Here is a 14,036-nt window from a genome sequence, read left to right as displayed (position 1 = left end):
GCAGGTACATGTGCTCTGGAAGGGAGACGTGGATGGTGGTGTTGCAAAATTAAGTACATTACAAGAGGAGAAGAGCATAATTAGCAGTGCTGTTCATGTTATAATTTGGAGATTGTTCTGGAGACATTGGCACAATGAGTAAATACACAGGATTTTTTCAATGCTTTCATGTCATATCAACCACTTGAAATGCTTTACACGGCAGGCTACAATTACCCATATATTTTCCCATACATTGAAACTACCTTTTAAACAGTTTTTTTTTATTGATTTATAAAAATCAATAAAACTGTCACACAACAGTAACACATAGACAACTTTGTGTTTAAGTATCTGGATGAAGGATAGTTTAACATACAGACTGGAGGAACCACGGATTCCCCGAATCACATTTCTCATGAGTAACTTTGTCAAACTTGTGTTTTTATTGAATTTTTCGTTTATTGTATTTAAGTAGTTTTGTTGTTTTACGAGCTGGATGGCAAACAAGCAACAAGTACACAAGTTATCCTCAAGACCGATTTCAAAACTTTTGATTTAGTATCAAACTCAGCTCATTTAAAGTTAAAGTAGCTGTTTGGATTAAATTTATTGTTTGTGTTTCTGTGTGCATTTTCATTTTATATCAGTTCACAGATACTTTGGGTGATTCCTACAGTAAATTTATGCATGCATTTATCAAACAGTGGTTGGGACTTCAATTAGACAAAGCTTTTAGGGTTAAATTATTGAGACCATAAAGCTTGTTGGTTATGTTTGATCCTGTGGAGCTTTTAATGCACTTTAGGTCAATCACTTACTGTAATTGGGCTCATCATTCACATGCTAAAATTTGTATTATTTTATAGATCAGAATTCAATATAAATCTACTTCTGATTATGTGTATTCTGACCTATCAGTAATTAGTAAATTGCATTTTTAATATGTTTATAGACTGAACAAGCCAACAACCAAACACTGCCAGACCAGAGCAGGAACCCAGGCTCAATTCCAAAGGATCCCATACACCACTTTGTTTCCCTTAGGGCCATTCCGAAGTGCACTGTTCAACCTTTAATACTGCTTTTCACAGTGTAAAGACAGTGAATGGTATTCATGGCCAAACTATGATCTCACTATGAACAAGTACAGTTTTGTTCTTAAATGAACATGCTACTTGTGGTGCATAAAACCAATCAAATTGGAAAACAAAGGTTTCACAACAGACTCAGCTGAGGTGTCATGGCATTGACGCCTGGCACCTTTTTTAGAAAAAAAAATACAGTATTTTGTGCCCAGGAAATGGGAGTAGATTGGTTGCCTAAACTAATGGTGTGTATATTTGATAGCGCTGTTTGAGAAAGTGTACAATCCATTTGGACAATAAAAGACAAACACTTAATTTACTTGGTCAAGTAAATTGGTAAAAATGGTGAAATCAGTTTCTGATCAAATAGACATGGGGTTCTCTTTGACAGTGGATGGAAAAACCTGAAACCACTGACAAGACCACTTCACGATAGTAGCTAAAACAAAATTAATGTTTCAATAGTTATATGAAACATTTTATAATAAAATAAACTTATTTTTTACATGAATAGCCAGTCACCAACTTCACGGAACAGATTGCATTCTTTTTCATTTTGAAAAAAATATTACTCTAACTTCAGTCTATAGACGTAGAACATCTTCTTTGTGAACTTAACAGAGCCAAGGAAATCTTAAGTTCAAATCTGAGTTCCAACAGGTCCTCCAACTGAAACAGTTACTTCTGTAATTTGTAAATAACTTCAAGTGATGTACCATCAAGTGTTTGTTTAACAAGCCACAAAGTCTGCATAAAAAGGAATGAGGAATGCTTGGATGGAGCAGCTAAAAGCAGCACTGTTGTCTATCTGGTTTGAGCATGGCTTCAGCTAAAAAGCATTCTTTTTACAATGCGATGCGGGAGCTCGTTTTTTGTTTCTCTTCCTCTGCCTGTCATTCATTCAGGCAAGCAGAGCATTTTTCTCACAACCCCAGAGTATTAATTTTTCAATTCCAAAAGCAGAAGAATTTTTCTTTGACTCTTTTAAATTGGTACAGGATTATTTTTTTTTTCTCAGATTCTCAGTGTTAAGAGAGATCTCTGTAATGTCTGCCTGAGAAAGCACTTTTTTTGATGTGAGTCTCAGCGGGTACAGAAGCAAACAACATGAACATCCACACAGGATCATTTTAACATCTTATATATCATGAAATACATCTTTAACTGCAGTCAAAAACAAAAAAAAGTGCTAGTTGTATTGCAATGTTGGCTTTTCTATTTTCTGCCTTGAGACCCAGAGTATCTTATTTAGAAATTAGACATTAAGACATTAGACATTAAGAAAATGTCCTTGAGCAGGTTTTATAGAAACACACCCTATCATAGCAGAGAAGGGCACAATGACGGTCGAGTTTAACACAGATAACAGTGATTGTGTGTAGTAATGTCAGACTGAATAAATAAATACAATATAACAAAATATTTCAATTGGTAGACTTATTATTAATTTGACCAAATATTCAGTATTTATGAAAAAAGTAACCTAACTCTGCTTTATAAATTGCTAAGATTCTGAAGTCTTCTCCGTTGTTTTATTCATAAGGTAGACCACTGTGTGAACCTCCAGGAGTGTAGTTATCTCGCTAGTACATTTGTTGAGACAGAGTCTGAGATTAATGTGTTGCCACTGTAATTAATACTGTTTTATTGTTATATACTTAGTCTGTTTCAGTGTAAGCAGTTGTTTTTCTTGTTATTCATCAGGGAATTTGCACGTTGGAAGGTGAGAAACACTGCAATTGAGAGAAGGGACCTCATCCGGAACCCCGTGCCACTCATGCCTGAGTTTCAGCGCAGCATACGCTTGCTGGGCCGCAGACCCACAACTCAGCAGTTCATCGATACTATTATCAAGAAATATGGAACCCACATTCTCATCTCAGCCACCCTGGGAGGTAAGAGAAGTTCACTTGTTTCATTTATTCACCTCCATGCTGGATTAGCAATTTTTCTTTTTCTTTCTTTTGCATGCTGATTTAAATTCTGTTTACACATGGGTTGTGCTTTGCTTACATGCCTCATGCCAGATAAATGCTTAATTTGCTCAGCTGGACAAGCTTTTTTTTCAGAGGCAGAGTGCATGTAAGACCTGTATCTCTATATAAATGTTATAACTACTTATAAAACTGATAATTCTGCTCGATATAAAGGGAAGTTTAACAATTAAGCCTTAAAGTATAAAAAAAGGAGATTTACATATAACCTACAACAACCTACATACAAATAAATATACATAAACAATGCTGTTTCTCTGTGTGAGCATACTGTGAATATACCTTAGATTATTCATCTACCTGTAACATGGTTCAATCAATTTTCTGAGCCTGACGAAGCAGATTGCTTATTGCTTGATGACTTATTATTAAAGGGACCATTTTCACTCTGCATAAACATTACAAAACTAAATGAATAACTAGTAAGAAATATGTTGATAGATGTGTTGCTGATTGTTGAAAAAATATTTCTAAACATTTGAATCTGGCAAGAGAACTCTATTTAAAAGTCAGTTTCTTCTGGAATTCAATGATACAGGGCCCATAGTTGATTACTTGTAAAGCATTATTCACCACTGAGCAAAGGAAAGCATCACTCTGCTCTACAGAAAGTGGATTTTCCCTCAAGATAGTGGTATCCCCTGTCACCACCCAAGACGATAGCATCAAACATTTGACCGAACAGCTTGTAAATAACATTATCTTAACATTAAGATAATGTTATTTACAAGCACTTATGGATTTATGTGGTCAATAGTATACATTTCTTTGACGTGTCTACGATTTCTGTTTTTCACTCAGGTATTCTATATCAGAAACAAAGACATGTCACGTCCAGCTTGTACAGACAAATCTATTCAATATATCCAAGTCTCTTTTCTCTTCTCATTTGATAAATACAGTTTAGCTTTACTTCATTTTCATTTTAACCCCACCCCATCAACCCCCTCAAACGAACAATAAATAGATAAATAAATCCTTAAGATGGATGCTCTTATTGTTTTGGGTGTGTTTCCAAAATCAAAGCTAAGCATCTTTGTTGACCAAGCCGGAAAATATATATATATATATGGCTTCTTTCTAGTATCTCTTATCTTATCTCAAGCTCTGTGAGATCCATGAAGGCAGCTAACCGTGATTACTTAGCCAACTGCATTTAAAAGATATAATTAGCAAGATAACCCATTCTGTCCCTCAAACCCTGTATTATATAATTGTGTGCATGATTGCCAAGTAGGATAGTAACTCCAGTTGTGTAAAATGCTTGTTGGCTTTATAATCTCGAAATCAGCCCCTTTGAGAAATATCTATGATACTTGTCATGCTTTATTTTCTGCTAATAGAACACTATTTTTTAAGCTTGGATCTTGGAACCCCACGCTTGCTAGAGATGGTTTAAGCAATATTATGTGCTATATATTTATGTGTAGAAAAAAACACGAGAAAAAACATTGTGACTTAGAACACTTAAAACCTTTGTTCTGGAGACCAATGTTTGACAGTCTTGAGCTGTTTTCTTAAATGGATTCCAGTCATGAAATTTCCTACAGACGTTCCAGAGGGTGGGCATGGAAAAATGCAAACGTGCACAGCATTTGCTCCGGACTTCCTGTCTCTTCCACCCAGTCTCCAAATAAAATGTGTGGGAGATCAGCATGTGAGACAGAGTGCATTTAATGCTCCGGAGCCTTCGCTGGGAGTGAGTCTGGGTGCATGCTGATAACAGTTCCTGCTTCATGCTCTTTTCTGCTGACCTGTATGTTGCTTTCCATTTGCTCTTTGCTATTGTGAATATATTCAGATACATGTCGGAGTGATATCATCCGCCATTTCCAACATTTTTTAAAGAAAACATAGTGATTTCAAAAGCATACTGTCTGCATCTTGTCCTGACTCTTGTGTGCTCCAGACCATACCACTTTCTAGCACTATCTAGCTATGAGAGTGCATTTCCAAAAAAGCCATTTCTATGAAGGTCATGTGAGTATACAGCAACAACAGAAAAGTTCTAAAGAACTTTACACTCTCTCTCCTGAACATCTGATGAGTGAAAATGGATTTAAATGTGCTCCAAAATATCTACAAAACTGTACTGTAATATTGCATAAACCACTCTATAATCCAGGGTTCCAGGAAAAGGGTTTGCAACAGGGCTTTTTTCCCCTCCTGAAAAGTCACATAAAGTCAATCTATTTCTGGTTTTGTCAAAGAAAATAATAATCTGATGTCTTCTTCCAGGATAGACATTTTCTAACTAGTTGACATCTGGCGCAGTGCCTTTGGTTATATTGATGTAAAAAATGTTCCCTCCTTTCCTGTCTGTGACTTCCTTTGGTGTTCCATAGGTGTTAACAAATCATTGCAGAGGAAGGCCTTAAACATCAGTTTTTATTGAATACTTATTAAGGGATATATTTTAAGGGCATTATCCATAACACCAGATTAAACTTTGTGGAACTAAAATCCTAACTATGTTTCACTCGTCTCCACTGGGGTCCCATGACCCTAAAAGTACAGTGGATCAAAGGACAACTTATGTGCATATTGTACACCTCTGGCTTTGACAAAATGGTCATCGTTGATGTAATTTTCATTACATTAGGATGAGCTACTGATATCCAAAGACTCTGTGATGGCTCTGCTCACTCCTCAACCATAGTGCACTGCCATGCTTTTTACCCCAGATGGGAAACCCAAACTATGGCTTCAGCGAGGTCTTTTGACATTATGCCATACTTTTAGGTAGGGGATGTGAATTCAGTTAGTTGTAAATTGCAATATGTGCTGTTAGGTGTTATCCTTAGAAATCCACTAGATGTCACAAAATATAAAACTCTCATGAAGCCAAGACTAAAAGTTCATATGTAGATACTCTATGTCAGTAAGAAACAGCAGATCATAATGCTCTCTTTTTTTTTTAACAAAAGAAATTGCTTTATTTTGTCAAGGAAAGCCTCTCACTTAGACTCAAATACATCAACAAGAACTCCTTGTAGATGCATTTGGGTCCTTCTCTATGCATTCTTGGTTGCTACACGACATCACTTGTGAACAGGAAATACAAGGCACACATAGGGAAAAAGACAATGTGCTCCTGTGAGAATAAACCTTTTTTTTCCTGCCATATAAAGGTTCAAGATATTCTTTACTGGAGCTTTCTAAGTATGTTTTAATGAAAGAAAGTATAAGTAGAATTTTTAGAGCAGAGGCAACATCAGCCTCAGTGGACAAAGAGCAATAACTACAAGATGCTGTTCAGAAAAATCACAGGGGTCGAAGGTTCTTGAACAAAGTAAATTAACTGCTAAAGCACACACAAAATGATCATCTGAACACAAACCAGCACAGCATGCAAATAATTAAAATGAAAATCATGTTAATAGCAAAGCACACGCGCGCACACACACACACCCACACAGCAGGTACTTCCAAGACGATGGTAAGACTCGCTGAAAAGAACATTAATAAAAAAAAATTAATAAATAAAATAATATTTTGTGTTAGTTTAGGTTGTGTCATTGATCTTCCCGACTTTTGAAAACAAAGTTTATGTACAGTACAGTTTCCCATAATGTGTTTGGTGAATCACAAGATTAAACATTACATGAATAAATGAGACCCATAAATGTATGTCACATAAATTATCGGTCATGTCCTTTGTTTTTGTGTGACTGGGAGTCACAAAAAGTCCACCTATTGAAAAGCATCACATAGTTTGTTCATTCATATCCTAAAAGAGGGAAATACAACTCAAGTATTTCCACATTGGAGAAAAGAGGGTTGGATCGATAATGTGGTTATAAGCAACGCTTCCCACCATAAGCATTCATGAGATATAAAATCAAACCAACATATCACACTTGTTTTTTTCACTTCTGAGATATATTCAGCCAAAATAGCTTTGGCACTTCCCAATTGGGTTTAGACTTTAGACTGTCACCTTCGTTGGCACCATTTTGCTGGTGTTACAAGAAACCACATTTTACAAGAAATCTTTACCACTTTATGCTTGGCTTTTGGCTATAACATATTTTGGTTAGTGTTAAAAATCTAAACTACGTGGGTAGGGTCAGTAAACAACCGTAGTTGGGGCCAAAGTACACTATTTTCACGATGCGACTGTCACTCTTATGGTTAATTTTCTCCTTCTCTGCTCTTAGTCTTAGCTTGAAGAGGTATTATATTCAGTCCAGAGAATAAAAGCAACCCCCCCCCCTCCAAAAAAAAAGGGCAAATGAATAGCCAACTAGGTTGAATTGGTCTTTAACTTTGTTAGCTGTAGGCCTATGGAAGCTTTTTCTGTTTCTGGGAAAATTGCATCCTCATTAATCTGTGCAGCCTCAACTTGTTAAACCAGCCCCAGCTGGTTCAGGGCCTTTTTGTCTGTGGTAGCAATATTCTGCTGAGTTCAGCTCTCAAAGTCCTTGGCAAAACACCTTTAATGGAACCGCATAGTTGCTCACCAGAGTTACTGTACATATTGCCAGCAAGGCATTCCAGGGGTAAAAATGATTGAAAGAGATGTAAATCACTGTTAAGTATTGATGAAAACATGACCTTCAAAGGCTCCAAAATGAACTCTTGTTGGATAAAGGTACTGCAGGTCATAGTGCTGTCACACACTTTGTCTGAAAACAATGCAAACTGTTCACACAGTGAGACACACAGTTCTCTTAGCACACTAACGAACATTTTTGTGAAACCATCACTAACACTGGGTGTATTTTACCTGATATAAAATACTTCTCATCAAAATATGTTAAATGTGTGTAAAATATGTTTGGGCATGTGTTATCCATCTCAGTGTTGAGAAAGATGAACTGGCCCTGGAATGAACTAATCCCTATGCGGATGAAGCAAAAATGGAAAATTCAATGATATTATTGTTATATTTTGAAAGATTTGTCATTTTTCTGGTAAGTACACAAGACATGGCATGGTTCTGTCAGATTTTTAGATGACAGAGAAATACTGTGCTATAGTAATGTCACGGTAAGTTTCAATGCAACAAGCCTTTAAGAGAGGAAGATTAACACTTACTTTCTCTAAACGCTGACTGACACTGTCATTTCAAGACCTTTTGGGAAATAATTATCAACTTCTTACAGCGTTTCTACTGTCCAGAGCTTCAAAGAGTTTCTGGCATATGTGAATGTTTTAAATGAGACATCAAGGGACTTTTATTTGGAATATAACATTTGATTGCAGCTGACTGCACACTGCGTTTGGATTACCTAAACCAGTTAAAGAAAATATTTCTCAGACTTCACTATGAAAGAGCCAAACCAGTTGGGTGGTTTAGCTCAGTTCAAAAGCTGTAGCTGATAACCACATCATAACAGTTCGACATATATGCTTAACAGATCTCATTTGCCTGCAGCCACTGAGGACAATGATCTACAGTGCAGTATGTATACTGACATGCAAAATGAATCTTTCTATGTCCAAGAATTTGAAATGGCGAAAGAGTCATTGCACATCCAAGCTGATATATGAATTCTAGGGGAGGTTATTGCTTTTGGGCTAAAGTGTGAAGGACAGATTTGCATTTTGCTTCAGCTGTAAGGAATGTATTTTCCACATCTGTCATATTCTCTTCCTCATGTTTGAAATAATTTTTCCACTTCAGGTGAGAGAGCTGTTTTTGCCTTGAATTCCCTTAGTGCATGAGTACAGATATTTTTCAGACTGAAGATAAGGGAGAAGAGAGCTACATTTGTTCCTTAAAGTATAGAAGAGAAAAATCCAATCAAGGTCATTAAATATTGTAATTTCTCGAAAGATCATTCTCATATTATGATTCTCAACAGGGTTAAAATAGACCACCATTCCAAAAGCTTGCTCAACAATTACTACTGTGATTAGTAATTGACCATTATGAAACAGTGCTAAATGACAGTGTAATCATTGTAATGCAATTAATCAAAACTGTACTAAGACTGGAACACACTAACCACCGTACAAGATGCACCTTTATGCATTGTGTACTTTTCCAAGAAATTCAATTTATTTACTCTGAACTCTAACCAATATTTCCACAACACTTATTGCTTGAAAAATGGATGATAATTGTCATGGGATCTCTTTATTTCTAAGAAATCCTTTATTCAAATCCTTTACTTAAGTTTTTCTGTTAAGTTTTCAGAGAGACACTATTGGTAAATATGAAGGTAATTATTTTGCTTTTGTATGCACATTGAGGTCTATATGGACAACTTAATAAAACACATTTCACCTTTTTATAGAAATAGAAATATGAAACTAATTTGATCGTGCTAAGAACAAAAAATAAGTTATATGAGCAATTGCATACAGTAATAAATGTGTATTGAAAAATAAATAAATCATTTAAAGTGCAATGCACATATGTGTATCTATATTTCATTGTGTATTCAGTCTGAAGATTGAACATGCATAGCCTTTTTCACTCAGGATTTACTTAAAGCAACTTTGGCAGCAATGATCCACAAGCTTTGGAAGTTTATTCCATTCTTCTTGGCAGAACTAATCAAGTTTAACCATTTTAGAATGTCAATGCACATCCATTTTCAGGTTTCTCTAGAGATTTCCGGTTGAAGGTCCAGGCTCTGACTGACTCCAGTCTTCTTGAAGCCACTCCTAAGTTTTCTGAATAATATGCTTTGAGTCTTTGGGTTGTATGGTTGGGAATTGTCATCAAACAGTTAAATCTTTAGTTCATCAGAGCAGGAGATTTTGCCTCCTGCAATCATTCAATTGCTTTATGGAAAAATATGCAATCCGTTTTGACTTTTGGTCAGAAATTGCATCCATCTGGCCACTCCACCATAAAGGCCTGATTGGTGCAATGCTAGAGTAATCATTGCCCTTCTTGAAAGTTATCTTGTTTCAGCAAAATGATTCATGATTTTTTAGAGATGCACAACTAAATATGAAACCGTAAATCAACATGTTTGCCTTTCTTAGTAACACAATGAATAAATTAATTTAAGTCAAGGTATAGAAGAATTAGATGTTTCTCTATTATATAGTAAAAACAAACAAACAAACAAAAAATACTAGCACCATTTGTTTTGCTCTATATATGAGCAATGTTAGGAAAACTAAGAAGGAAAATTGAAAAAGACTTTCAAAAAGCAGTTCACTAGCAAAAAAGCAGTTCTTAATTGAAATGACTCATGGTCATTGAAACCTGAGGCTGGAGTGAAGACTCTGCAGTGAAACTGATTAAGATTGCTTTTACCACATTATGCTTGAAACTTTTGAAGGTTTTTAATGTTCTGCTGCAAAAATACAAAATGTGCAGAGGATAAATAATTGGACGTTAAAATGTGTATCCCAAAGCAACAATCCATCTTTCAGAATACGCCTTTCATAAAACACTAACAATGCAGGTATCGCTGCGTATTTGTATTTTATTCCACAAGTACCGTATCCACCTATTTTCACAAAGAAATTACTCTAGTAAGACATTTCAATGCCTGTAAGTTATTTGGTTTAACTTCAATGCATATTTGCAGCTTCCACATATATTTCTGTAATCCTTAAGTTTGACTGCTCTCAAACATTCATTAAGGCATTCATCATAAATGTAGAATGAAAAGTGATTATTTTCATAATCGGGTTCTTTTCCACAAATATTTTGCAAATCATGCATCAACGTAAATGCATTAAGTCGATAATGCAAAATGGACATTGTCATGAATTTAAATATATTTGTGTATGTGTTCCGGTGCTTCCATGTGGCACATCAAATCATTTTTAAAAATCAATGTTTTTTTTTTTTTGCATGTAAATTACAATATAGTTTAATGCTAACCATAAAATGTCCCTGTCATTTATGCAAAATGGAGCACTCCAAGCCACTCCGTTATCATATAAACCCCATTTGCACTACTAGCCATCACTGACCTCCATAAGCATGCACAGACAAAGATTTTCTTTTTCTTTTTTTTCTAGTTTTTATGCCTCTGCACATAGGCACACATACCCTCTGGTTGATTTGAGGTGAAACTGAACATTGTTTTTAAATACCTCTCAGCTGTAAACACATAAACTCTGCATGATCTGATTAATTCTGGCAGAGTGCCAGCGAGTTGCTCTGTAATAATGTAACACAATGTATTACTTGCAGGAAGGTGCGCAAAGCTGAATTTTTTTAAAGTTGTGTAGGTAGCGATTTTACCTAACCAGCTGCAGTAACCACAAAATATTCATGTTCAGAAGACCTTGTGTATGCTATACTAAGTTCCAAAAGGAGATTAGATAGAAATAAGGGCTTAATGTGGGGCCATTATTCTTGTGCAGTAGTGTAAGTCAAGTGTGTGTAAGTAACTTTGCTAACCCCTGAGGGAGAAAGTGCATTGCTGCATCAGAGAATTGGGCCTTGTCTGTTCATTGGTTGTACTCTAACCAGGCATGAGATATTGGCCATGACTCTTACCTGCCCCTAGTCATGGTCACCAGCAGTTAAATGACCAATGCATCCCTTGGAGCCAAATAACCATTCACTGTACTGAAAACCTATGTGACATGCTCTTGAAAAAGTTCCAAGCATATGGTTTATCTTAACTGTAATTCAAAGACATGGTTGTATAGACTTGTGTGGTTTGCTTTTCATGCATGTGTTTCTGTTGGTTGGGGTGGAAGAGAGAGAAATAATGTGTATGCAGCTACTCAGCTCTTAATGGCATGTAAACAATCCTTCAACATGCAAATTTATGCATGTTGGTTATGTGGTGTTATATAAATATTTGACCATTTTGCTTATTGTGCTCACATCCTCCCCCTTAATAAAAAGGTCAGAGGCTCAGTTAAATTTAAAACTGACCCTATTAGCTGTGTACATTTAAGGCTTTATATTTTTAAGCTTTGCATAATGTACATAGATATGGTGAAGGAGATGATGCTAGGTGTTTTCATTTCTGATCTCTCGTATTGTAATTCTAGGTGGTTGGATTACAATGGTTTAAAGACATATTTGGTAGAAAAAAAAACAAAATATCATATCTGAAAACGTAGACCAACAAAAAAGAAAAAATCATTTAGCACCTCACCAGGCAGTGTTAGTATCACAACATGAGGTCAGTAAGTTGAATTAACCATGCACATGTGTAATTTTAGACTTCTAGACATCTAGATGAAAGAAGATCCAGAGAAATATCTGACAATGCCACAGTGCAGACAAACACATGCTGTCCTCCTTAGATAGCTGAATTAGCTCCATGTTGCTATACCACCACCACCTCCAGCAGCTCCTATACCTCTGTTCTTCCAATTTTCTTGGCTGTGATCAAATATCTGCTATCTGCAATGTTACTTTCTATTTATGTATTTGCTCTCTATTAGTTCTTCCCCTCATGGGGTAGTTTGGGAAGAAAAAAAACTAAAGAAAAATAGTACACCGGAATGTTATATATTTGCTCTCTGCAGGATAAAACTCCTGTGGTATTGAAGAAAAATTCTATATCACTAGACCTCACTTAGCAATAATGCCATCTCAATAGGGGTAAATCCAGGGACATGTCTGGGGATGGTGCCAGCTGGGGATAAAGCAGCAAATATGGAGACTGTTCCTGGAAAACTGGGGCATCCGGTTTCTCATGCTAAAACTGCACTTCTTGGTAGTCAGACCTCTGACTTACCTATTATGTTGAGAGCTCCAATGGCAACTTTGATAAGCTTTAATTGGACCACTTTTACAAATGCCAATATCTGCACTACTCCCACATTATTAAATTAACACATCCTAATGTATAATATTGTAACTGAGACTGAACAACTTAACCATATTTGCCATTAAAACTTCAAAAAACCTAATCATGCTTTTTTGTTTTAATCTAAAGGGGAGGAGGCCCTGACTATGTATCTGGCCAAAAACAAGCTTGACAGGAAGCTTGCCAACACGACTCAAAATGTGGAAGCCCTTCATCAGCTGGCCTCATCCTACTTCATTGACCGCGACGGCACGATGAGAAAGCTGCATGAGATCCAGATTTCCACCAACGCCATCAAGGTCAGTGGATTTAAACATACTAACACATATCCATTTGCACCTGACAATAGTGTTGGCTTAGATGTGATAATTGGTACTTTTATTATGAGTGGCTGTACTGTATGTGAAGTATATTACAGTGAGTAAAATATTCAGTTATTACACATGAGTTAGACAGCTTGATCTAGGTCTTAGTGCAGGTCTTCCAGAACCCTTGCCATCATAATTTGCACATAGTGACAAGAGGGAACACAGGTTAGAGCAACATGTTTTTCAATTTCTACATCATCAGCAGTTATATCTGGTGTCAGACTGTTCTCCATAAAATTTCCTTTTTTCATATTGAAAATTACCTGTCAGAAAAACATAAACATTGTGTTCAGTTCTCGACATAAACCACATGCTCTGACAGTCATATTAACACCTTAGTTACACCTCCACCAGCGACAGATGGTGTGTGACAAAGATAATTCAAACAGAAAAACAGACACAGAGATTAAGTGTATTTCATTAGACAGCCGTCACCAGAGCTATATTATTTCACCATAGCAGGTATTACGAAAATCAACTTGCAGACGAGGCTAAGGATTGCAAATTGGAGCATTTGGATAGAACATGCAGTACATTTACATGCAAGAGACTTGACAGCAAGCTACTAAGGTTGTACCTTATGTAAAATATTCACCAAATGTCAGAATTAAACTTTAACTTTAATCAAACATGTGCCCACTACATAAAAAATACCATTAGAACATGCAAAAAAAAAACCAAGTGTATAAGCTTTAAGAAGCTGAAAAAAACACCCCATGTTGTGGTTTTACTGCTTAATCTAATCTCTTCTTTCTGTTTTGACAAACAAATTGCTTAAAAATGAATAGAAGTATAGTATAGAAGTACAATTTTAAAAAAAAGTGTTTGGTTTGGCATTATGCCTCTACCTGCTTGGCCACTGCAGTCATCCACTGACTGATTTGTCAAACAAGACCGAGTAGATGAGGCTGA

The 14,036-nt window shown here is 36.0% G+C and overlaps 1 protein-coding gene across 1 annotated transcript in view; it reads left to right on the top strand.

Annotated features, from left to right (window-relative positions):
• The window catches only part of brinp1 (bone morphogenetic protein/retinoic acid inducible neural-specific 1), a 101,384-nt gene that overhangs the window by 46,102 nt on the left and 41,246 nt on the right, over nucleotides 1-14,036 (top strand). Inside the window, exons 3-4 of the mRNA XM_072372309.1 lie at nucleotides 2,772-2,962; nucleotides 12,886-13,055. Coding sequence (XP_072228410.1) covers nucleotides 2,772-2,962; nucleotides 12,886-13,055 — 361 coding nt within the window. The remainder of the gene's footprint in view (nucleotides 1-2,771; nucleotides 2,963-12,885; nucleotides 13,056-14,036) is intronic.

This window comes from Leuresthes tenuis, unplaced genomic scaffold, assembly GCF_036924035.1.
Source record: "Leuresthes tenuis unplaced genomic scaffold, fLeuTen1.0.hap1 SCAF_19, whole genome shotgun sequence".
Lineage (NCBI taxonomy): Eukaryota > Metazoa > Chordata > Actinopteri > Atheriniformes > Atherinopsidae > Leuresthes > Leuresthes tenuis.
The sequence above is the reverse complement of the archived record's forward strand: the minus strand, read 5'-3'. Positions and strand labels throughout refer to the sequence as shown.